Here is a 27,118-nt window from a genome sequence, read left to right as displayed (position 1 = left end):
GCGCACTTCCGGCTCAGGCTCTACGGCATTTCCGGCGATTGTGACGCATCGGGTTCGGCGGCTGACGCTCGGCTCGGCTTTGGCTTGCGGCATGGCGGACGGCCGAGCGTCGACCTCCGGCTGGTTCTTCAGCCGGGAGCAGCTGGAGGACAGCCCGTCCAGGCGCTTCGGGCTGGAAGCAGACAAGGAGCTCTCCTATCGGCAGCAAGCGGCCAACCTGATCCAGGAAATGGGGCAGCGGCTCAATGTGTATCCTTCTCTGTCAGCCGGGCCTAGTGCCGGCCGTGCTGTGTGGTGGCTGGGGGGAGGCGGGGGGTTCTGTGAGGGCTGGGGGGAGGGAGGGCTTGTACTACAGGGGAGGTGGAGGTGTCTGCGGCCTAGTAGCCCTTTGTCTAAGCTTCATCCATGAATGTGTCTGATGGGGTTGTGTGTGGGAGCCGGTGGCCTTCTCCTAGTACACCGGGCCCTACACCAACAGGGCCTTCTCTTACCCCCGGTGTCCTATCATAATTGTGCCTTCTCCTCTTACCTCCGGGGTCCTGTACCACTGGGGCATTTACCACAGGTGTCTTTATCCTCTTACCCAGGGAGGCCTCACCCAGAGGTCCTGTACCAATGGGGCCTTCTACCCCAGGGTACTGTACTAGCAGCTCATCTCCTAGGGGGCATGTCTTGTGTCTGGGGTAGATGAGTTGCTCTCTGTAGAAGATTAGATATTGTTTTATTTAAGCATTGTATAATTTAGATTCCTGGCTTTTCCAAAACCATTGATTACAGATTTATTTTTACTTGGTGTGGTGGAGTATAGGTCTCTAATTTGACTTCATTGCAGTATGATTGCAAATTTATTTTTACCTGCTGTCCTGTGGTGGAATATAGGTCTCTAATATGGCTTTATTGCAGAATGATTGCAAATGTATTTTTCCCTGTTGTCCTTACTAGTGGTGAAATATAGGTCTCTAATATGACTTTATTGCAGAATTATAGCTTCTCGTTTAGTTGAGAAATCTATAAGTACAGTGTTGAAAATGTATTACTGTGGCTTGTGTTCAGATAGGGTAGTGTAATTCACTCTTTTTCCATGTCCCTTGGTTTTGAAGTAATTTAGCATAGTGTTTATCAAATAATCTTATTTAACTGTCATCAAGTTATCATGCTTTTGGCTTTATAACATGTTTAATAGTTAGCTTACTGTAATAGTAATTGTTTTTTTTTGCTTTGCATTAGTATTTCAAATATGTGCAGTGGTTTCATTAATATTTTTATTTTTCAATGGATTAATTTTACTTCTAGCATTAACCAGACCTTGTATTACAATGTGATGGTGCCACAACACTTGGATCTTTAATGTGATTATTGTTAGACACTATAGACATGATTGAATTGCTATAGGACCCCATGGAAGGATTGTTTTTATTCTATTGTATTAAAAACCTTTTTTCACAGGTCAACTTAGCATAACAATAATATGCATGTGTGTGTCTGGGATTCTTTTGTTTATGTTGTTTTCAAAACAATCTGCTAATTTCCTTGACACAAGTCTACAGTTCTCAGCTAACCATCAACACTGCCATTGTTTACATGCACAGATTCTATATGCACCATTCTTTTACCAAATACCACAGAAATGTAAGTATACCTTTTTTGTTTCTTTGTGTTGATGCATTAATAGCCTCTCCCAAGTATGCTTTCAGACATGTGTTCAAGGTTTATTTCCATTTTATTAGGTGGTAAGGGATGCTCTTATCTATCTATATACATGTTGATGAGATTGCTGAATAAAGCAATATAATCTGACCTGTTAATGTTATTTTCTTAGTGACTGGCAGGAAATTACATCATGTAGATAGTCTGGTTTCGTTTTTTATTTTTAGCTCATTAGAAATGCACAATAAGCCCAATTTCTCTGCATTCATGATTTACAGCGCATTTTGTCTAGACACAATGTAAACTACTATTTTGTTGAGTATTCCATCTATCTATTTAAAGGAACCAGTGCAATAAAGGTGATCTATTCTTTACTATAATTAATGGGTGCCATACTTTCTCATGTAGGCTTTGTGAAAAAATATTCCCCTTTGGTTATGCAATGATGTAACTCTTGCACTGATTTTCAATAAAAAATACTTTGAGAACTCCTTTCAATCTAATTTACCTGCAGGACTATTCCTGAAATGCAAATTGCCTTTAAAAAAAGAATGGATGGTCTTTCTTTATAAACTCTTCTAATTTCTTTTTACATCTTTTAGGGGGGTATTCAATTGTTGCCGTTAACGCGCTAAAACAAAAAAAACGAGCGCTCTAAAAATATTAGCGTTAATACGGTAATCACTCGCTAAATTTCATCTCGCAGCGAAATTCAGCGAGTAAACTACCGCATTAACGGTATTTACGCGCATATTACCGTATTAACGCTAATATTTTTAGAGCGCTCGTTTTTTTTCTGTTTTAGCGCGTTACCGGCAACAATTGAATACCCCCCATAGTGTCCATCTAATGTCCACATTGCCTATAATTTTGGATTAATTCAGGACTGCATATTTGTTTCGCAATCTTGTACCAATTATTGACCTTGTGTAGTTGCAACGATTGTAGACTACTTCCATTGTTGCATCACATTTATTTTAAAGGCTTAGGCCTTAAGATGCAAGTTACATTTAATAAGACTTACAAATCTATGTGAAAAATAGCCTTACTTTGTCAGTGCTTGATATGTTTGGTATTGTATTTACATCTGCTATGTGTCAGCCATATAACACTCTCAGGAAATGGTAATGAATTAACAGTAATAATGGGATTTATGTACTTGTGTTAATCCGTTTTGCCACCCCTGAGGACCAGATCACTAGGAATAGGTCTTGGACAAACACGCTATGGGGGCATCCACCATTAATGGGTATTCTCATTTGTCCATTTTTACACTAGACACGGATGTTGCGTCTGTAATTTGCATGATAACTGAAACCTATGTTCATATTTTGTTTACATTTCACTAACAAGTATAGGAATAAGGGAACTACAAGTCCATTGCTGCCTCATCCTGAGGGGAGAACTTCACTGCACTGTGGTAGTTGAGGTGGAAGTAGAATCCCTTCTAAAGGGATGGGTTATGGACTGACTTTGTTTCCCGAGCTTCTCATAAACACCCCCCCCCCCCCCCAGTAATTCATATAAAATAAAACACAATAAAAAAACTTTGTATAGACTGGCAGTGCAGCTAGAGGTATGAGGTCCTGCAAACCTCAGACACATGATGTAGAAAGGAAATCCACCAGTGCTGATCTAAGTCAACTAAATTAATATATGATCTTCAGCCAATGCAAAAACCTCTAACAGGGCTTTAATGCAAATAAGACAGGTATAAATACTGTTATAAAGGTATTACTTGGCATAGAAATAATTGCTTATTATAGTATTACGATTGTAAAGCTATTCTTTTAATGCAGAGTAATACTTTTATACAACCCTGTGAATATGTATCTGCATAGCAGCTTGTACTTTATGTTCGGTGGCCTTCAGCTGTAATGAGGACCAGTGAGAGAACTGCATTAATCTTGCTGTGGTCCTGTGTTTCACAGATAATCTCTCCCACTGCGTTGTTCCTGGCCGCCAAAGTGGAAGAGCAGCCTCGTAAACTTGAACATGTCATCAAAGTGTCTCATGCTTGTCTTAATCCACCAGATCTACAGCTGGACACAAAGAGCGAAGTGAGTGCATTGCCTTTCCTTAGATCAGACCTGTCCAACCTGCGGCCCTCCAGATGTTGTGAAACTACAAGTCCCAGTTGATAGCTAGAAGGGAATCTTCCAGCTATCAACTGGTTGTCTACAAGCAAAGCATGCGGGAGCTTGTAGTTTCACAACACCTGGAGGGCCGCAGGTTGGACAGGCCTGCCTTAGATGAATACTTATCAGAAGCCAGTTAGTATGTGCTTTTAATACAGGCACAAGTCCTCCTGTTGGAGTAATGAAGCCTGTAATTTAGATCTTAATTCTCCATGCTTTCAGAAGTTACGATGCAATAATTAGTTGATCCTGTAGCTTTGTTCATATGATGAACATGGTCAGTTTCCACTTCTGCCATCTCTACTTTGAGGTTTCAGCTTTTTGACCTGCAGTTTCATTATTGTAGCCACTGTCTAATGTTTGGGGGATGTGGTGTAAAGTCTGGGCAAGACTGACAGTACATTTTACTATGGCACAGAGTTTAGTTGCCCTTTTGCAAATTACTTTGTAATTGGGAAGTCTATACTCTTATGCATACTCTTTGGCAGTATGGCTTATATTGGAAGGGTATGGTACATTGGAGATGTCTTCTGTTTAATGACTGCTAGATACATATAACCGTGGTCTTTTATTTATAGGCATATCTACAGCAAGCTCAAGAGCTGGTAATACTTGAAACTATACTGCTACAGACCTTAGGTAAGTACTTGTAACCTACTGGGGTGTATTGTTGTGTTAACTGGTTATGGAATTTTTATTGTAAACAAATTTAATGTGATGGTTGTATGTTATATCCAGGTGACTCGCCGTGGGTCCACCTTCTGTTAGTAGTGATGCAAAGAATGAAAATGGTATGAAGTCAACAAAGCGTTGTCGTGGATGACTTGCTGGTCTAAAATCTATCACCTTTTTGTCCTCAGGCTTTGAGATCACTATTGAACATCCCCATACAGATGTCGTTAAATGCACCCAATTAGTGAGAGGTTTGTAATATTACTCTTCATTTCTTCCAACTATTCTTTAGTGACAATGTTATATTATAGTGTTAGATTTTATTCAAGCGATTGCTGTGTGAGGCTAAGCTAGCAGCCTGTATGTTCAAGATAGTAAAGTCTGCTCCTTTATATATGAAACTTGCATGAAAATAATTTGTCATGCTATGTAAAGATATTTAGACATTATGATTTTTTATTTTCACTGTAGATATATAACTCTCGTTTCCCTCTCTCTCCTTTCTCTTGCAGCAAGCAAGGATTTGGCACAGACCTCCTATTTCATGGCTACCAACAGGTGGTTATCCTGAACCTTTATTGCACTGTCACAGCACACTAGTTTTCTTTACTGCAGGGTCTCCTTCCTGTGTCTTACTAGCCTCAGTCCATGGAGGGTTGCCGGGCTATATCTGTGGCCTGGTTTCTCCACTGCATCTTGCGTTCTGTAATGTAGACAGGCCTTCGACACACAGGGGAGGATTGCAGAACAAGAAATGTAGTGTTGCTTTCTGATCAGTTTCTTGATTCTGAGTGCATTTACTATATTGGTAGCCCCGAATAGCATCTAAAGAACTAAACTTACCCTAGAACATTTTGGTAAGTATAATGATACTTAAACTTATAATTTTATTTTAAAAAATAAATAAAAATAATACATCACTATATATATATATATAATTCAATTCTAAATAATGATACAATTTGAGAAATTACATTCTCATACTTCACCTGGCATTAATATGCAGAAAGATTATTTTCAAACCAACTATACAACAAAGATGAAAGCTTGATTAAAAATTCTAAAGTCATCTTGCACATATTTCATATCCCACATACTAAAACAAGGGACTCAGAATCCAGATTCCGAATGACAATTTTTCGCTACTGTGTAATTGGCAAAGTATCCTCTCCTTGGGTTTAATAATAACTCTGTTTTGTTTTTCCAGGAGATTGTTAGGTAAAGCGCAGCCATACGCGCTAGCAATGGCTGACGTGGTTCACTTTGGATGCTAAGCGCAATCACAGGACAGCAATCTCCCACAATGCTCCTGTGTGATGGGCTCTGGGCCTGATTCTTGTGCCCCGCTCCCCTTACTTGGGAGCGTGCTAGCACATAGTGTTTTCTCTTAGAGGACCATGGAACAGTTATTATTTTTTTTTGTTCTTTTTAAAAAAATTATTTTTCTAAGGAGCAGCTTTTTTTTTTTATTGTTCCTATGCGGTGTTTAACTATCATGTGTTCTGGTTTTTATTGTACTACTTATATATCCTACTTTATTTGTTTTCCATGTGTTCTGAAATATGTTGGCCTGTTTTTGGTTTAGTTGGTTTGAAATTGTTTAACGTGGCATTTTGTTGTCTTATGTACAGAAAATATAACTCTGCTTGATGATTTTATTGCTTTCCAGGTGGTGTTTGCAATTGGAGCAACTTGCTTCACACACACAAAGTATAGAACATTTTACACACAGAATGAAATGGGTTCATATTGATTTAGAGATTTTATTCCAAGCTAGAGTTTGTGAAATGTTCCTGAATGTTTAAAAATTGATGTGAGCCTTTATCATTCCAAGAAAGGAGAAGTCTGTTCGATATGTGGGCCCCGTAGGAGCCTTGTGAGATGCACTTGACTGGTTTTGCGGCTGAGCGACTCAGACCTAAAACTTAATCTAGATTAATATCCTGGGTGAAATATACAGAGCAGTCATTGTCATTTGCACTGAAATATATTCTGGGAGCCTGAAAATTGTTGCTCCACCATATGCAAGATTGTTTTTCATTTGTCTACTGGTTTGTTTGTTTATTTTTTAATATTGTGTTTATTTCAAAAGCTTTGATTTACCCTTGTTCTGCTGTTTTCTTAAGACCCTTTGTAGCACATTATAAATAATTTATAATAAAAGTACGGTGCTGGGTAGCTGACTCTCATAAAGGTCTTGTATCTCTTATGAAGAGACCTGGAAGTGTGCACATAAAGATTTTTACCAAAAATAGATTATTTCATAAATTAGGACATGGCCCACTTTTCAGTACCCATGTTTCTAGTCCATTGCAAGCTATATATGTGTCTGCATCAGTGATTAATGTGAGCTGCTGTCTCCCAGTTCTTAGAAAACGAAACATGGGTGATTCAGAGCTGTTTGTGTGCTAATGGCCTAGGAGCCAGATTGGTATAAAGGCAGACTGAGTATTCCATTATGAATAGTGCAACATTTCAAATGTACAACTTTATTAGTTTATTTTTTACATATATATGTGAATTTGCACCCTTCCATCTGTATTTTAAAGGGACTCCATCAGCATTTTTTTTATATATTTGCAATGAGTCTATTTTATTTTTCTCTGTATATCCTTGTTGGAAATACAGTTCTTACCACAGCATTTATTTTGTGTCACGTGACCATTCATGTTTTTCTCTGGTATTATGGGGCACAGTGGGCTCAGTGATTGGACAAATGGTGAGATTGTGGTGGCCGACTTCTGTTTTCCGCCAGTTGCAATAAGTACAAAATAAAAATAGGAACTTTTTGTTTTTTTGTAATGCTGATTACAGAACCTCAGAAAGGAAAAAAAAATCATGATGGTGTCCCCTTAAAATCTGTTTCTTTGAGTTAAAGTACGTTTTTACAATTTTTCAATGGAGTGAAATGTTTCAACTAACATTCTTTCTTTTTTTTTTTTTTCTCTCTCCTTTCTCTCACTCTCTCCTTATCTGCAGCCTGCACCTTACAACCTTCTGCCTTCAGTACAAGCCTACAGTAATTGCCTGTGTGTGTATTCACCTGGCCTGTAAGTGGTCCAACTGGGAGATACCTGTATCAACGGATGGAAAGCATTGGTGGGAATATGTAGACCAGACGGTTACCTTGGAATTGCTGGATGGTAAGAAGAATGCTTTTCCTTTGTTGCATTTTGGTGCAGGTTTCTTTGTCCTAACATCTGTGATCAATTAAATACAAGGTAGTAGTTGTGTTTCTAGGAAGGTGATTTACTTCATTGTTGATTAGACACAGTACGTTTACAGTGTTACACTTCCAGTCTTGAGCTACACACAGTGGATGCATAGTCTGCATTCTCATGTATAGTAGCTCCATTCTCCACTGTGTAGGTGACAAGTGAACTTTAAACAGGAAATTAGATCCAGAACTGGTCATTACCATTTTCATTGTGCTGTTATGAAACAAGAATACACATCTAAGTGCTTTGTAATGCCAGTGCCTTTTAAATGTAAGTTCACCATGCTGAAATGATTTTGTTTTCAAATGTTCATTAAAACAGATATATTTGAAGATCATTCTGCTCATAGAATTTGCATGTTTCCCTTTAAGGGCAATACATAAATTGGTGAAATTAGTTTGTATTTCTGTGACCGGTTTCTTAACATTCCCCATGTTGCTCTAACTTCACTGTTGTACATTTTTGGAAGACCCAAGCGTCCCCTTTTTGTTCAATCTTTTTTTTCTTTTTGTGTTTCTTTCCAGAACTAACACACGAATTCCTGCAAATTCTGGAGAAAACACCGAGTAGATTGAAGAAGATTAGAAACTGGAGGGTAAAGAGATTTACTAAATAATGTGAACATTATAATTCAATTTAGAGACCACTTTTCATTGTGGGAGCAGCAATAGAGAAATCACAAGTCACTGTGCTCCCAGACGTCTGTCTAGATCACCTAGCGTGTGTCCTATTAGTCTGGTCAGTTGATGTGACCACAGTTATCGTGGTCACCGGCCCACTGCTTTTCCAGACGCACTGGACGTCTACCGGTACTCGGTGGAGGCTCGTGCGCACAACTGATTTTCAGTAACTATTTGTCTGTGGAAATGGCCATGTTTGCTCTTCTTCAGACTTTAGGTTGATAAATTAGGCATTGTTTCCTATAGAGCTTGTCACAAGAAGTTTTGAATAATTGGTTTTCGGGCACTCCTGAACAAATTAACTTTATTTATATTTGAGTGTTTTTTTCGTTTGGTTTGCTAAACTATTTACTTCTTTCTTAATTAAGGCTATTCAAGCACGGAGACCCAAGTCTGACGGACAACTTGACAACACTCTCCTTGGCGGCTCTCTCCAGAATTCTATTTTGATGGACCCAGTTTCTGGTATTGCTGCAAGTGCCAGTTTTCCCAAGACGACGTCCTCTGCATTTCCTGCACCGCCGGCTCTGAACTCGGGGAGCATTCAGGCGCCCCATAGCAAAGAGGAACTGGCAATATTGGCAATCCCTGGTACATCCTACACGATGCCATCCCATCACGAATGGCCTCAACATCAGGAGCAACAGAGGACCGATCAGGTGTACAGCCAGAAGCAGGATGGTTCCCTGTCGTCTGCTCAGTATAATATGTCTGCCATTCCCCTCCACTCTGGCTTACATCATCGATCTGACAAGGGTTCAGAGCATCCGGTTAAACAGGATCACGGCCATAAGCCATCGAGCAGCAAACACCATGGACAAATTTATGTTCCGTCAATGGCGGCGTCTCACAAAATGTCTTTGGACAAGTATAGGGAGAAGCGCAAACTTGAAATCGTTGACGTGGACATCCGGGACCAAATCCCACCAATCCACGTGGATCAGCAGCTGCAGCACAAAAAACACACACAAGCCCTCGGCAGCAGCTCCGTCGCCTCCCCTCTCAAAATGAAAATTCCACTTTCTAATGCCGAAAAGACTGAAAAACATTCTTCTGAAAAAAAGGATAAGGGCGGTCCGCTGAAACTTCGGATCCCCATTCCCCCAACGGAGAGAGGCTCCAGCAAAGATGACCTGAGAGTGAAAATAAAAGTGTCTTCCGGGGACCGTCACAGCTCATCTGACGAGGGCAGCGGGAAGAGCAAGCACTCGAGCCCGCACATGAGCAAAGAACACAAAGATAAGCACAAAGATCATTCTTCCAACCGACACCATGGTAGCCACAAACATTCCCATTCACACTACAGCAGTGCAAGCAGCAACAACAACAGCAATAAACTTTGTATGGACGGGATGCAAACAACTGTTTTACGGAGCCCTGTTGGCGTGCCCAACGATGGTGGTACCTCGAGCTCCAGCTCTTCAAGAAAGAGGCCGCATTCCAATGACGCCTCTTACAACCACCACTCCAAAATGAGCAAAAGCTCCAAAACTTCAGGTAGTTCTACTAGTTCTTCCTCTGTTAAGCAGTATATATCCTCTCACAACACTGTTCTTAACCATCCCTTACTCCCTCCCCCTGTCACATACCAGGTGGGCTACGGGCATCTCAGCACCCTCGTGAAACTGGACAAGAAGCCAGTGGAGATCAACGGCCCTGATGCCGATCACGAGTACGGTGCAAACAGCCAGCATATGGACTACAAAGATACATTCGACATGCTCGATTCGCTGTTAAGTGCCCAAGGAATGAACATGTGATTAGCGCTTTTAATTTTATTTTCCTCCCTCCCTCCCTTTTAATGTGTATATAATTATATATATATATTTTTTTTTTAATTTAAAACAGAAAACAAGTTAGTATGGAAAAAAAAAACTTCCTTATCTAACCAATGGTAACGATTGTTGCCAGATTCAATACATTTATAAGTGCTGCTTTTAACCCTCGCTCTAAAAAAAAATAAAATAAAAAAAAGAGGTTTAGTGAAATGTCTATCTCCACATATAATAGTGTTATAAATACTGTAATCGCATGGAAGGTGCAAAATCTCAGTATTTCTACAATTCTATGAACATAAGAATGGATGGTTGCTTCTAAGCCTATAGATTGCTTCAGCCCTTGTGTATTCCGCCTTGGGAGCGGCACAGCCAATGGTTCGTTGACACTTAGGTTTTTTGGACAAGTGTTTTGTTTTTTTTTGTTTTGTTTTTATATATATATATATATATATTTAAAATGTATGTATGATATGCATGTCTCATAGATAAAGGGATGAAAACAGATTATACTGACAACTGTTTACAAGAAGGTGGAGAAGAAAATGTACATACATTTTTGTATGTTTAGATATAACCTTACAATACTCAGGTTTGGAGCTGCTTGTAAGAATAACAATATACAGATTAACTTTATTTTATCTCGTCAAAGTCCATCGAAATACTAAACAAAACCAAGATGGCTTTGTCTTGTCTCCTAAAATCCTTTCTGCGCTACAGTGACCTGCACCTAGCTTGCTGGCCCTTGTGGTGATAGAATGGTTAAACTGTAGGCCTTAATGGGATCAACTGAAAACCACTAACGAGGACATTTTGTCGTAGACCATGAAGCAGACATTCTGTAACTCACCAGAGCTGCAATAGAAGGGAGTCTTTGCCTCGGTTGAATATGGTGACTTGTCTGGCTTATTGCATGGTCCTCGGGGTTTGCAAAGTAAAAGAGGAAAAAATAAATAAAAAAAAACAAAGTTTACATAAATAATCTTTTGCTGTGAAGTGCATTTAAGTGTTCATTGGCTTGATGCAGTAATATAGACAGAGTTGCTACTTAATAATGGTAATTGTAGATTCATGTAAGTTAAAACATTCAAGTTTGTAAAAAGAGAAAAAAACAACCTTGCATAGTAAACTACTAACTTAGTTTCTTTTCTTTTAAAAACACCAAACGTTATTTTAAGAGCTTACTGCATCACGGTTTTGATTAGTGCCAGAATGTACCTGTCTTAATGCCTACTTTATTTTATTTTTTTCTTTTCAAATAAATGCAGTCTTCACACTAAGGGGGGTATTCAATTGTTAGCGTTAACGGAAAAAAACAAGCGCTCAAAAAATATTACCGTTTATACGGTAATATTGCGGGAGAAAAGCGTTAATACGGTAGTTTACGCGGGGAATTTCAGCTCGCCGCTCAGGGAGCAGCGAGCTGAAATTCCGCGAGTAATTACCGTATTAACGCTAAGATTTTTTGAGCGCTCGTTTGAGAGCGTTAACGCTAACAATTGAATACCCCCTAAGAGTTCAGTATCGTCACCCAATCTCCTTTTACTTTGTTTTTTGTTTTTTTTTGTTTCAATCGGAAAATCGATCGCTATCACTGATTTACGTTGTATTTGTGAGATTAGGCTTTGAATTCGGAGGGTACATATTTTGCTTTTTAAAAAGCTAAATTAAAGCCACTCCTCTCCATTTTTACCTGTTTGTTAGACTCATGATATTTCTTGTACATAATATGTGCAGTCTTTCTGTTTAAACACAACTGTAGAATTTTATATTAAAATCTGCTATTGCATCCTGAAAGTTCTCAAACATATTCACAGTAACAAATCTACGTCACTTACTGTATATGTACTCAATGCTGACAGACCATAAAATAAAAGGTATATTTTTTATTCATTAATTTGTATTTGAAAGTACTGTATGCACTATTGTAAGTCACTTTGAAGAACTGGAAATTGTGTGCTATGTTCTAGCTAAGGTGCTGGGCGATTTTTACAGGTCACCAACCCAAAACATAGGCAGCCATTCTGTGGCCTGAACCAATATTCATTAATCTACCGCCTAGCAGTTCCTTAGGAGCTAGCGAAATTGGAGAGGCATAAGGCACAAAAGTTCTCGTGCCTCATAGATCTAAATTGATGCATTCTTTTGGACATTGGATTGACCCACAGATTGGGTGCCTCCCTGTGTAGAAAGAGTTGGTTGAAACAGGTTTAATGTGCCCTATTGCTTTGTAGAACACAAAGTATCCGGACTATAACACTGTATACTTGGGGCAATTCATGCTTCATCCTAATGTTGTTCACCTGGACATTATCTCATTGTTTGTGGCAGTCTGTTAGAGAAGGGCGGACAGGCCCAGACGGTCTGGCAGGTATGCAAACCATCTCATTTTACCCTGGGCCCCCTTTGCTATAAACCAATGACTACTTTAGCCTTACAGTGTATAAGTGTATTATTGATATTGTTAAGCCAGAATGACAATAAATGAAAAAGCTACATTGCGCGGTAACTTTATCTGCGTTGTTTTATATGTATGCTCTCCTTTTAATACATTGACCAATTCTATAACTAGCTGTGCTCTTTATAAAGACATATCTTATGAGCTGTGCAAAATATAGCCACTGGCAAGTGACACTGTCCATTGATCCTTTCACTCCTGGCTGCTTATAACAGTTGCCTCAATCCATGTTATATTTTCTGTAGACTGAGAAACGCGAGTGTGAAATACTGCATTATATCTGTATCCTGGTGCACCCACCATTAGCACCTTTATCTTTTACGTTTTAGAATACCTTGAATCTTAACGGATGTGAATCTGATTACCATACTTTAATGTTCTGCTATTTTACTTCTGTATATTTTGATGACGGTGTAACTGGTGTATATGTCAGTCGTTTGTACTGTAGATAGTCTATGAATGTATAGTCTGTTTGAGGTGATAGATTTCAGATTAAATAGATAAACGTTGAAGTTGTGAACAAATGAGAACTATGAAAACTTTAAGCAGAGGCAGCCAATTTGCAGACCAAAGCAATGTTCGGAAGGCTGAATTAGTGACCTCATGGAGGCGAGAGGCACTTAGATCCTATGGGTTGAGGGGCTGAATATTCATTAAGCCCACAGATTGTCTGCCTCCTCTGTATGTGTGTAGTTGATCTGCCCACTTTAACATGGGAATAATTTGTCAGAAATGTTGCATTTGTCGAACGTTGTACTGGAACACGGTCAAACAAGGGTTATGCAGCTCTAGAAATTATATATAGCTTTTATATATTTATATCTCAAATATGTTGATCAGTGAAGTCTACCTTAAAGTGTAGTTAAAAGGGAATTTGTATATAATAACTTATTTTGCTGGCTGTAGATGGTTTACATGTAGATAAAAGTATGTTGGGTTTTCTAATTTTTGGAATATTTGTAGTGGTAACCTTTGCATATAGTACCACCTCATCCACCTGAACAAACACTGTTAACAGTCGGGAAAGCTAATGAAAGGAAAAATAATAATGCACCGTTAGTGTGATTTTTGTATATGAAATCACACTGATAATGTAAACAGGATAATTGTTTGAAATGTGGGAGGAGACAACTGTTTTGTTGCACAGCTGAATTGAAGATGTCTTGTTAGAACTAGATTTTAAAGAATATGAAATTAAAAAAACTTTTTTCACTGTCCCGAGAAGCTTGTAGTGACGGCTGACTATTCTTAAAAACTATATTTGGCAATGCATGCTAATTTAGTCTTGGGGCTAGATTTACTAAACTGCGGGTTTGAAAAAGTGGAGATGTTGCCTATAGCAACCAATCAGATTCTAGCAGTCATTTATTTAGTACATTCTACAAAATGACCGCTAGAATCTGATTGGTTGCCATAGGCAAGAGCTCCACTTTTTCGAACCTGCAGTTTAGTAAATATACCCCTTGGAGTGTAGTCATGATTGCTTAACCCTTTTGCAGCCCATGAATCATATTGATTGTATTCACAATGTATTCTGTACGGGGAACAGAAGTTCTAGTGCAGAGTAAGTAATGAATTGTTCAGGAGCTAGTCTATGGGCCAGCAAAGAAAAAGGTATCTGCATAAGTTTAGCAAACTAGTGTGCCGAGAGGGCAGATAATAATCAATGCTTAGTTTCACCCAGCTCTTTAATATGTTATCTCCATCCCCAGATTTGTGTCTGATCCCCAAAATTTGGAAGCCATCAGTCATATTTCAGTTGCCTTGCTTCCTGGCTACTAGGGTTTTTCATGGCTTGTATTAAATAGAACTTTAATTCCCCTAAAAGACCAACAAAGAGATTGTTACATTGATGCAGTCTATCACTGTGTTTCTGTCTGTAGTTTTAATGTGTTTGTAATAAACATATCAAGTGGGAATTGCTATACAGTGGTGGCATAAGACCAAAAACGGGACAGGCAATATGTTGAACTTATATTTGGGTAACATGGTTACAATCAGGTGTGTGATTTCCAGGTCCACTTTTTTGTTCTAGATCCAGTGTGATCAATAGAAAGGGTTATAATGGTCTATACGGTACGTGTTGCTGTGCCATGTTAGAGTTTATAAACTAGCCAATACACCTTTCTGTTGAGTATATGTATTTGGGAGATTTGGCGTTGTCTAAAACCCAGTCTTCTTTTTCTTTCTTTTTTTTATATTGTAATTCAATTTTTGAGTTGTGTTTTTGCAATAAAAATATATTTTTCAAAATCATTTGTGAAATTACATCTTTGCCTTTTTTCCCCTTTCTCCTATATGCAGCTACTGTTTATGAAAATGTAATGTTTCAATACTTCCAAGTTTTTTGGGGGCTAACTCCTTAAGGCCTGGTTATGATAAACTTTTTTCCCAAATACATTGTCATCGGATGCTCTTATGAGAACAGACCTCTTCCAGGAATAGTGCACACCTAGGGCTAGATTTACTAAGCTGCGGGTTTGAAAAAGTGGGGATGTTGCCTATAGCAACCAATCAGATTCTAGCTATCATTTTGTAGAAGGTACTAAATAAATGAAAGCTAGAATCTGGTTGCTATAGGCAACATCCCCACTTTTTCAAACCCGTAGCTTAGTAAATCTAGCCCCTAGTGTTACTGTTTGCAACAGATTTTCTGAATTGTCTTCTGATAACTTTTCTATATTGCAACTTTAAGATCTATATCTGCTTTGCTAAGGTGCTTTAAAATAGTTTCTAATTACAGATATTAGATCATTGGCCAGCACAAAAATATAGTTCAGACACCATAGGTCTAAACATATACTGTGGAAAACAGTATTGTTCCATTGTATCCAGATCGTCCCAAAATAGAAACTTGTTGATCTTGCCCACCTGCATCTCTACCCTCTTCCTCCCTTATAGTCCGTCATTGTCACCTACTTCAAAGACAAAATCGACACCATTGAACAAGATATTTCCTCATGCTAAATTCTGCTCACTCTACCCACCACCTTATAACTCCCCAATCTGCCTTCTGTTCATTCTTTCCAGTAACTGAAGATGAAGTTCTGTGTTCCGTCGACCCTATTTCCACCCAACTTCTCGGCTCCCTCTCCCCCACTGCATGCTCATCTCTTTATCATGTCTGTCTCCACTGGTACTTTCCTATCCTTCATGCATACATGCATCTCGCCAGTTGTAAAGAATGCATCTTGATCCATCCCCTCTCCAACTACCGCCCTATTTCTCTCTTCCCCTTTACCCCCACACTACTTGAGCGACTCATGTACAACTGATTATCTCATTCTCCTCTCACTCCATATTCAACTCCCTGCAGTCAGACTTCCACCCCAACATTATACAAAACTGCTCTCACAAAAGTGATCAATGATCTACTTATAGCAAAGTCTAAGGGTCACTTCTCCATACTCACCCTCCTGCTGCTTTTGACACTGTTGCTCACCCTGTTATACACACTCTTCACTCCATTGGCCTTTGTGACACAGTTCTATCCAGCCTCCTTTAGGGTCTACCTTTGGCACATTCTCCCCTCCACTTTCACTATCTGTTGGGGTATTTCATGACTTCCTTGTCCTCTACTTTTCTCACTACTCCTAATGGGCAACTAGTTTGCTCATTCGACCTTCAGGTACCACCTCTATGCTGACTACACTTACACACAAATCTACCCCCCCTGTATCTACTGTACCGTCATGTAACCAACTGTCTCTGCTGGCTCCACATGGAAGTCCCAATACTACCTAATGCTCCATATGCCAAAACGGCTCATCAGTGCCAACACCTCCCCTCCAATCTCACTGCCAATGACACAACAATTTCCTCAGTCTCCCAAGCACGCTGCCTTGGTGTCGCACTTGACTCTGCCCAATGCTTTACTCATCGCATTCAGACTCAGTCCGATTGCCTTGACCTTAGAAGTATTGGCAGAATATACCTTTCTCTTACCCAGGATGGTACCAAAACTCATCTGCCTTGACTATGGCAACCTCCTGCTTTCTGGCATTTCCTTTATTCACTGCAATCTATCTTAAAAGCCACATCGATCTTTCTCTCTGTCGCACCATTTTCCAAATCCCTACACTGGCTCCCCATGTCCTCCATAATCCAATTCAAATTACTCACCCTTACCTACGAAGCCCTCAACAACCACCTTCATACATCTCAAATCTCGTATCAAAATTCTCTTGGTTCTACTACTGAGGGGCACCTCGTCTCTGATAACCACCTCTCACTTCCTGCCTACAAGACTGTTCTCTTCTCCTTACCACTTATGGATTTATCTACTGCGTCTATTTGATTCTCCAACAGCCATCAAATCTAAGCTGTCTCATTTCTTTCTTGGAGCTTACCCTACTCTATGATTCACACTAAGGCACAACTGCCCTGTTATGTCTGCATATAATTTGTCTAGCGACAGAACTGGGAGATTATGATTGTGAGGAGTTAAGCATTGGGCATTGTGACACCAAGGCAGCGTACGTGGGAGACTGAAGAAATTGTGGCGTCCATGGTAGTGAGGTAGAATTGAGGGGAGGTGTTGGCACTGATGAGCTCTGATTTGGACATATGGAGCATTAGGTAGTGTCTGAAAACCCATGTGGAGCCAGCAGAGACAGCTGGTTACATGCCTGTACAGTAGTGTTAGATTATGCATCACTGTGTAATTGTCTCCTGATTTCCTCACTGTACAGTGCTGCAGAGCCCTTTACTAATTTGCCTTAATGTATTAAATGACATGACCGTTTGTTTACTTATATTAAACAACCTACTGACCTGCAAACCAACATTGCTGTGTGACTGGATGGTATAGCCCCACTAAGCACTATATCAGAGGCCCCAGGACCAGGAAGAAGATAATCTAGATGGGCAGCACGGTGGCTTAGTGGTTAGCACTTCTGCCTCACAGCGCTGGGGTCATGAGTTCAATTCCCGACCATGGTCTTGAGGAGTTTGTATGTTCTCCCCGTGTTTGCGTGGGTTTCCTCCGGGTGCTCCAGTTTCCTCCCACACTCCAAAAACATACTAGTAGGTTAATTGGCTGCTCACAATATTGACCCGTGTGTGTGTGTATATTAGGGAATTTAGACTGTAAGCTCCAATGGGGCAGGGACTGATGTGAATGAATTCTCTGTACAGCGCTGCGGAATCAGTGGCGCTATATAAATTGATGATGATATCTTCCCATTGCAATCTGGCTGGACCAATCTGCAATCTATTGCACTTAACCTCATGTGAAATTCCGATCTTCCTACGGGCTGTAAGCTTATGAGAAGGGCACCTTCTTCTGTTAACAACCAGTCTTGTTTTATTACTGGGTGGTATTCTGTTTGTTCCCAATTGTGAAACGGTGCGTAGTATGCAGGCGCTCTATAAATATGGATAAATATGTAATGAAACTAAATGAGGTCATTGAGCAGGTGGTTAAACCAACTTTTGAACACCCATCTCTTTTCCTTGGTAAAAGCCAAAATGATAAATGGTTACTAGAGAGGTGGGGGAGGCATCTGTATTGTATCATTGTCTATTGGCAACAAGAAGGGACTCTGGGAGTTGGTTTGAACCTGCATAGAGCTTCACCCCCCCCCCCCCCCCCCATATTCTGTACTTTTCCCAATGCATACTGTAGACTGACTTCATTTACCTGCAGCATTCACAAATGGCATGGTGGGAAGCCAGAGGGGCGTTTGCCAAATCTCACATTCTAGAGCTATGGTGTACAGTTGAAGTTTATAGCTTCCATAGAGAGTACAGTTTAGTGGGGGAAAAGATTTCCCTCCTTCATATAACTTTATTAGCCTGTGCGTACCATGCTGGATTCTTAATATGTACCTTGCTTATTTCTTCTAAGCGTATTGGTCATGTACTTTTATAACCAGATTCTTTGTATTGCCCTGGGTCTGGCTCTGCTGTTGTATAATGGTTTCCATATTAATTCTATAAATTGGCTGATAAACACCGGATGTTTCTGAAGACCTTAACGCTTAGGGTACACATCTTCTGCGGTCCAGAAACCGTACTATGCTGTAAATCCATAAGTCACAGGAATCGTATAACACTTTGACAGGGTTTGTGTATGAACAATATAATTAAGTGATATCTGTTATACTAATGGTGTGACTGGGTAAAAAATAAATACTTAACAGTCGTTGGACATTACACTTTACTTTGTACCATAGTAATCCTACATGCAGAGATATTTAGTGATGCTCAAGTAATGAGTCTTGAGCAACATGGGGTCTTGTAAGAGCTTGATGAAGCATAACCTTGACGTATAGACAATAATTTTAAAATGACAGATTTGTTGCTTTTCTTAATTTTCTGGTCTTCAAAAAAAAATAATAAAGAGGAAGCAGTATGTTGTCATTTTGGTCCCCTACACCAAAAATCAGAGAATATGTCTTGGGTAACCATTATGCACCAAGAATGGACTTCTCAATTTTGTGTCTTCATCATTAGCTAATGTGCTTTTAAATTGTTGGTTTCAGTTAATGGAGAATGTTACGTAAAAATCTAGGTGTATTATCCTTTAGATAATATCTTTGTAAGCAAACTGTTCAATGTCCTCCCTACAGTGTTCATTCAGAAAACTTGTGCATTGGAAATACGTGCGCACTGTAAATTATAACGGATATTAGAAGTGCCTCTGATTTTGTGATCTGTGAGCATGTGTAAAAATATATAAAAAATACAGAAGTTTTTCAATTTTAATATCCATACTTACAGTAGGGAGTTGGCTATGCACTGTGGTGTCTGATTATAGTTTTGTCTACTATAATAACTATGTTCTTGCTGCTTTGTTCTTTTTTGTCTTCCATAGTTTTATGTTCAAATATTTTTGAGCATTGAATGACCTTTTGCATCAGTCACAATGGGGAATTCAATTCCCCGTGATGAGCAGCCGAACGTCGTCAGTATGCCCGCCTACATTAGGGATTTTCCTGCACACCTCTATGGGATGCAAGGAAAAAAATCTGATGTTGCATCAGAAGTACCTTCATGACCGTTCTGGTGGTAGTCAAAGGCACATCGCGGTGGACTGAATTCTCTGTAGTCGTTGCTGGGACAACACAAGTCTTACACTACTAGTTGTCTTGTAAGAGAATGCTGGTACTTTAGGAATAGGTTTCTAATGTAGGAATGTGTCTGTAAACCGCTTGCTGGTTTAAATCAGTGGGTGCACTATTGTGGCTGCTCAATTTGCCGATTGAAATGGTCTAATTTGACATGAACTGGGATACAGCACTGTTTTTAATTTTTCATGGTATTTGGAAAAAACTATAATAAACTTCTTCTATTTGGAGAAGTATTTGAGGTTGACAAATGTTAATAGTTCCTCCCACACTAAACAAATGTAATTACTAAGGTTTCTTACCAGGAAATATTTATTTAAAAAACAGTGAAGGAGACAAACTAGTAAAGTTGTTTACCAATTGCAAGTTTTTTGTTCGTCGCTACTTCAACTACTTGCTACGTACAGTTTTTTTTTGTTTTTTTTGTGATTTTTCGTGGTTGCCAGGACAAAGGTAATGTCATCTGTGACGTTGCAATCCTTTGAGCTTGGATTCCTATTGGCTGCTCTGGTTGTTTACTTCCTGGTTTCCATGTTGACAAAGACACGGTTGGTTTTCTGACAATTGTGCAGATTGTCGTTTTTCCACCTCAGGTTAGATAGAGCGGCAGTATGGCATCCTTGTGGTGGATATGGGGTTCATTGTGCAGTATAATGTCCACATGGTGGGGAGATGAGCGCAGTACAGCCTTTGCTGTGTGTGTATGCGATAATATACATTTGTACAGTCATGTAAAAAAAAACTAAGTGCACCCTCTTGCAAATGTTTGCATAGCATGACCTAATTATCACAGTACTAAAACTAGATCAACCTAATCTCAAGTGATAACTCATAACTGATGTCACTTTGTCTTTATTCCGCATAAAATAAGCCAACATGAAGAACCCATTTATGAAAAAGTAAGTACACCCTAACTGCTTCAATATCAATACATTTACTTTGACCACAGAGCTGCTAATCAAGTGCACATCATTATTTAGTCAGGAAGCGCTTCCACCTCTTTGTAAAGGTGGTTTGGACCATTCAGGTTTGTGTTAGTCATGCCAAGAAGAAAAGGCATCTGCAATGATCTGAGAGGCACTGATTGCTGCCCATCAGTCTGGAATGATTTCAAGGGTCATTTCCAAATAATTTGAAGTCCGGCATTCCACAGTGAGAGGTTTACAAATGAGGAGCGATGACATTTCAAGTTGCTGCCAATTTTCCCAGCAGTTTGTGTCCCAGCAACGTCATTGAAGTTCAGACTCTCTTGTGCTTTATGAAATTGCAAAGAACACAAGCTGCATCCAGGGATCTACAGGCCTCTGTCTATATGATAAATGTTAAAGCTCATGGCACCAGAATTGACTGTACAAGTTTTACTTTTCTTCAAATGGGTATCCAGGAGAAAAAGTTCTGCAACAATATCCTGTGGACAGACGAGACCAAAATTGAGTTGTTTGACTTCTCTGCACAAAGCAACCAATCTCGGCGTATCTCAACCAGAATCTCATTCCCTCCAATGACAGTGGGGGTGGATCATACGATGCTTCTCTTCATACCAGAGTATTCTATTAGAATGTGTGAGGCCACCTGTCCAAAAAACTGAAGCTCGGCAGAAATTGGATCCTGCAACAAATCGATAAACTGAAGTACATCAGCAAATCTACAACTGAGACTAATTTGCCAAAACCTGGACTATTTTATTTTTAAAAGTCCTGGCATCAACACTATAGAGAGGGCGTCGCGCTGGCTGCTTCTATTGCCTTACCTACTGAAAGGGAAACCATTTACCTTATCCGCTCCAATAGGATCAAAGTCAGATGGAGCACTAGATAGGTAGTTGGCAAGACACTATTAGATTTACTAGCTATATATATTCACTGTGGCATTACAGGTGAGCTAGGAGGTCAGCGTTTGCTGCACTACTAGAATTTTTTTTTTTTGCGGCTTATAATAGACAAATGCAGCAATCCGTGCATGTTTTAATTGCTAATTTCCCTTATTAATTTGAATATAAGGCTAATAGGGCAGCCAGCGTTATTTTAAAGCACACAGTTGTTTTATGGTTTATGGGATATCCCTATTAATATTTTGCTGAATTTATACAGCTAATAAAAGTTAAGTTTTATTTAGTAGTTCCATTTGTTTCATAAGTATTATGAGCCATGAGAGAGCATCAGTGCACCTAATATATCTTCTCTCTTGTTTTTTCTGGACTCAACACTATAGATGCTGTTCCAGGACCTTTTTAAGAGCTGTGCAAAAACGGTCCTCAAATGTCGCTAAACTGAAGCAGTGTTGTAAGGAGGAGCAGTTGATACATACGTAACTGGCGCTAAAGCGTTTTCTACAAGCTACGGAATCATTCGATATATTTTATTTATTTTTTCACACGTTCTTCATGTTGATTTTTTTTTTTTTTTGCTGAATAAATGACCAAGTAAAATCTGTTGTGTTTGTCACTTTGTCAAATTTGAGGACTTGAAGCGGTCAGGTAATTGTCAATTATATAACATAATTAAGACTATAATTTTTAATGACTGTATAGATTCTTAATGGGCATTGTAAGAAAATAAGTTGATCAGGTTTTTGTAATGTATTGTTTTATTATTATTATTATTATTATTATTATTATTATTATTATTATTATCTTTAGGTGTATGACTTATGATGTCCTCAATATCATTAATTCCTTAGTTACAGTAATTAGCGTTAAGGGCTATTTTATTCCATTTACAGAGTGGACACATTTTTAGGTAAATCTACCGAATTGCTAGTTGTTCCCCTATTTGATGTTAGAACTATATTAAATCAAAGCACGGACTTCGTTGTCACAAGTGCAGCACAGGTACGTTGGTCAGGCTGACTCCAATGTGCCCCTTTAGTTGTTGCACATTGGTGCTGGTTCTCTACTCAGATTAGATTGTGTAATTGTGTACCAGATGCTCGATTGTTTTGAGATCTGGTTACTGGTAAGAGCACTTGTCTCTTGAAATCATGGTTATGTTCCTGAATCCATTCCAGGACGTTACCAGTATTATAGCGTTGAGCCTTGGAGGCCAGCCAACAATGGAACTCTGTGTGTCATGAAAACATTGTTGACACCTGGTAGTGTGGATCAATAGGTTCATGCGGTTTAAACCCTATCCTGGCTTCAGCTATTGGTGTGAAACAGTAGGGAATGGTATTCATCCGATCAGCCGATGGTTTACCAATGCCCTAGTGTTTTGTGATCATTAGCACACTGCAATCATGCCACCTTGTTTCTTGCAAAGGACTGGAACTCCTTTGAGCCATATCCAATCTTTGCCAAGGTATGATGTGGTGTTTGTTCTGTTTTTTGTTGTCTGTAGCCCTCACAAATAGTCTACCTCCATTGGACCATTTCATCAATTGTCTGCTGTTGGCTGCATGCTTGGGTCCATTCTCATTCCACCCTTGACACAGGCTGAACACCCCAAAAGTGTTGCCATTCCTGGTGTCTGGTTTATTCGTTAACTTTGGATACCTGTCTTCCTGCTTCAAAGCATTTTCTGCACATATGGTCCTGTTGATGAATAAACATTAAAGTACATGGAAGGGCAGGTGTGTATAATATAGTAGCCACTCTGTGGGGGGTAGTTATGAAAATGTGCTGTAAGGCACCTCAACGTGTCAGGTGTTTGCTATCGTTTTCTAAACTAATGGGAAAAGTAAATCTAATGGAACGCTATTGATTACGTGACTCTTTCTTTGGTTTCAGTGTATCTCATAAATTTCATGGACTAACTCCTTGGTCAGCTGAGCAGAAGCAAGAAAAGTCTCCAGAGGGTTTATAGTGTAATGATGCCTGTTCCTATGTGTTTTTTTTTTTTGGTTTTTTGTTTTTCTTTCCCGTCTCTTCTGAGCATGCAGTGAACGTGTAGAGGTAATTTATTTTAAATATGCAGGCTTGCCTAAAAGTCTGGAGCGATAGGGAGGGCCTGGGGGAATGCTAGCTGTGGACAGGAGTGGCTTCTGGATCACTAGCTATCACAGGTTATTCACTGTTTTCACACAGTGCATAGTGTCATGATGCAGACTGTACTGACTCATTGGGATCATCTGGGTCAGTTGGTGAATGTATTTGAGGAAATTGAATTACAAACCTCACAGGAGTCTTGTTTTGTATATACCAGTTGGCAGAGCAGCACAGCTGGGTACCTTTTTGGAATCAGAACCTGCCCCAAAAAAGCCAAAGTCCATTGACCTTCAGTAAGCCCCTAGTCGAGGGAGTCGTTTTTTGTCTCAAGATTAGTAGTGTCCTCTCCCATTCTGAGCCTGTAAGAGGAATAAATCTTGAGTTTGTAGAGCATGTAATCGGGAACCAGCTATGTTAGAACTGTCTCAATCTGAAGCCAACCAAGTGCAAACTCCTGAGCAATTTAAGGAGTTGGTGAACTGGGCGAGTGACCTTTTGTGTGACAAAGGAAGGGTTAAGGAGAGTCAGATCAGACCTTGTGTGGATCTGGAGGATATAGGATGATCCTCTACTTTTAGATCTTTAGATACGTTAGGGGAATAGAAGTTTTCATACGATTAAAAATTTGACCAATAAGGAATGGCAATAGTAGACTTTAATCCTGTCCAAGGAGTCTTGATCATCTGTACCCTTTCCAGGGTGATGAAACAGCCTGTGGGATTCAGTATCTAAGGTTGACAAAGCCGTAGCTAATTTTTTAGCTAGAAACACAATTCCGCTGGGTCATTGAAAAATCCAATGGGTATGAAGAGAAGAGAAATGGCTAAAACACCTCCTGATTCCTCAGGAACGACAAGTAAGTCTGGAGTGCAATAGTCTGTTTCCAGCACACTCAGGATTTGGACTAATACTCTGCAAAAAAAACAAAGCCCAAGACTGAGTTAATAAAGATTAATCACTCAGAAATATTGATATTATGAAGAAATAGTTGTGTTGTGAAACTACAATCCCCAGCATGCTTTGCCAGTAGACAACCAGTTGATAGCTGGAAGGGCATGCTGGGACCTGTAGTATCACAACACCTGGAGGGCCGCATGTTGGACAGGCCTGCTGTAGATAGTATGGGGGTAATGCTTCTAAACATTCCTTTCATCCCACCTGAGGTTAAGATTCAAAAAATACCCAATGTCTAGGGTTGACGCAACCTCCAGCTAGCCTGGTGGGTATTGGATCTCAAATTATGCCCATGTTTGGCCACTCAGGATTACTTAGTATGGGGCATTATTGACACTGGACAAAATACAATTTCATGAAATACTCAAGGGATATTTTTAGTAATCACAGAAACCAGCTTCCCCAGTGCAACTGAAAGCGTTTCCCAGCATTTTACACATGTTGATGAAAAAGAGTCGCCGGGTTTTACTCAAGATCTTTCTAGTACAGAAATAGGAGATTTTCGAACTGTCCTTGAGCTAAGAAGATTTAATCAATTTGTGAGGACAAAACATTCTTGTATGCAATATGTAATCTCTTTTCTTCATGTAATTAGAGATTGTCATATCCATAGACTTATAGGATCTACAAGAGGCAAGATCTACAAGATCTACCTTCACCAAAGTACTAGTGTTACGTAATGACTGGCCTCGGAGATAAAGAAATTGTAGTCTGGTTCTACCTAGACCATGTTCTAGTGACCGAAGTCAAGGTACATGATCCAAGCCAAGACAGTCAAGATAATTTCTTTTCTACACCCATCACCGGCGGTTTAGTGGTCCAAACTGCCACATTTACTATAGGGCTGCTTGAGGCTTCAATTTAAAATGACTGGCGATGTATGGCGGACTGAAAAAGCTAAACCGCCGGCAGTTTGGATGAAACCGCCATCAAAACCGCCATCCAAAATACAGGACAGGACAGTTTTAATACCTGCTTCAGAATGGCTTGATAGCTTAAACAGGCTGTTTGAACTATTTTGCCATTCAGAACATAAGAGAAAGCACCATTGACACTTAAATTATGTTGGCAATCATTATTTATTGATTTAAGGGGCAAAATGAATTAAATATTAACTTATGAGGGAATAAAAAATTTTCATTATATTAAGGGGATAAATTACTTAATTATTATATTATTTGGACGATATGTAATGACAAATTGTGCAACATAAATAATTATATCCACCATTAACAATCAGTTAATAATATTATATATTCACATTTTCTACATAATATAATGCCATAATAGTTTCCCTTTAAAAAAAAATATATATAAAAAAAAAAATTCTCTCATAAATTAATATTACATTTATTTTGTCCCTTTATCAAACAATAATGATTTTCCAAATGATTAAAATATCAATGGTGTTTTCTCTTATGTTCTGAATGGCAAAATATCTCAAACAGCAGCTGTTTGATCAATCTCGCCTATTGCAACCACCTCGTTCATTTTGGCCGTTTGGATGGCTGTTTTGCGGCGGTTTTGAAAACCCCAGCTTAGTAAATCCGGCTGTTTGTATGGTCATCATTGTTAAAATCGGGGTGGTGGTTTTGAAAAATGTAATTTCTTGCCGTTTTGACGGCGGTTTGGGCTTTAGTAAATCCGCCGCAAAACTAGCCGAAAACTGGCGGTTTGAGCAAACCACCCTTTAGTAAATCTAGCCCCTTGTGTCTTAATAGCTACAATTTCTGGGGTGCAGATGGACACGGCAAAAGTCTCACTGTCAGAAGAAAGTGTTCAAAACCCAAGAACTGGCGCAGCAGATTCAGTCACAGCTGTTTTCTATAGGGGTCTGTCTCTGACTCTTAGGAATCCTCCTCCTTGATATACAATTTTCCATGGATAAGTTACCATATGAGAAACCTTCAGAGGGATCTCCTTAATCGGTGTGATCACTGTCTGAAGACTCTGTAAACACTCATTGATCAGGGAATTACCCTTTCAGAGCCAAAATGAATGATGTTAACAACCAATGTCGTCTCCAGAGACAGGGGTTGCCCATCTGCATACAGAAATGGGGCAGGGAACATGGCTTCAGAACAAAAGGAAGCAAGATGCAAACGTTCTGGAAATACGAGCAGTGAGCAAACGATTCAACACTTTCTGCCTCTTTTTATATCACAACCACCTCAAGATCTTTTCTGACAAGCACACGGTAGTAACATTCATAAATTTCCAAGGAGGCACAAAGAGCAAGTCCATGATACAAGAATTGGCAACAATCATGTCTTGGACAGAAAAGAATCTGAAATTCCATAGCAGACAAGGATCACAAGGTTGGTGGATCATATGAGTCCTTAGCAGTTGCATCTGGCAGTATGGGCATAGCACAAAGTGTGTTGAACCATTGGCCAACAAGTTTGGACTTGGCAACAGAACATGAAGATTGATTCTACTTTTGTCGCAGTGTTCAAACTGAACAGAAGAAATAGATACCCTGCTGAGTTTGCAACTTTCATGTGGGATATTTGTCCCCTCCCTTTCTTTTCACCTCTCTGCATGCACTTTGTGGAAGATTGGGACAGAAGCAGCAGAGGTGCTA

The 27,118-nt window shown here is 39.5% G+C and overlaps 1 protein-coding gene across 4 annotated transcripts; it reads left to right on the top strand.

Moving 5' to 3' along the window:
* CCNT2 (cyclin T2) lies at positions 1–22,039 on the top strand. Of its 4 annotated transcripts, none has more exons than XM_075180958.1 (10): positions 5–249; positions 1,548–1,629; positions 3,579–3,707; positions 4,364–4,424; positions 4,646–4,708; positions 4,970–5,015; positions 7,437–7,600; positions 8,200–8,270; positions 8,724–9,852; positions 21,870–22,039. In XM_075180958.1, the coding sequence occupies exons 1-10, from the start codon at positions 92–94 to the stop codon at positions 21,890–21,892; spliced, it is 1,926 nt and encodes a 641-aa protein (XP_075037059.1). In that variant the 5' UTR covers positions 5–91; the 3' UTR covers positions 21,893–22,039. The 4 variants fall into 4 exon arrangements, 3 of the variants coding, with proteins under 3 accessions (XP_075037059.1, XP_075037058.1, XP_075037057.1); XM_075180957.1 differs by lacking the exon at positions 21,870–22,039 and adding an exon at positions 9,948–10,141; XM_075180956.1 differs by lacking the exon at positions 21,870–22,039 and having other exon boundaries at positions 6–249; positions 8,724–14,844.
* Positions 22,040–27,118: the final 5,079 nt, after the last annotated feature.

Source organism: Mixophyes fleayi, chromosome 7 (genome assembly GCF_038048845.1).
Source record: "Mixophyes fleayi isolate aMixFle1 chromosome 7, aMixFle1.hap1, whole genome shotgun sequence".
Lineage (NCBI taxonomy): Eukaryota > Metazoa > Chordata > Amphibia > Anura > Limnodynastidae > Mixophyes > Mixophyes fleayi.
Note: the sequence above shows the minus strand (reverse complement) of the source record. Positions and strands in the feature narration are given on the sequence as shown.

Coding starts and splice junctions, on each gene's coding strand:
- CCNT2 (XM_075180956.1), top strand. CDS start 92: ATGGCGGACGGCCGAGCGTCGACCTCCGGCTGGTTCTTCAGCCGGGAG. Junction 1,630..3,578: donor TTACCAAATACCACAGAAAT/GTAAGTATACCT, acceptor TGTGTTTCACAG/ATAATCTCTCCCACTGCGTT. Junction 4,425..4,645: donor TATACTGCTACAGACCTTAG/GTAAGTACTTGT, acceptor TTTTGTCCTCAG/GCTTTGAGATCACTATTGAA.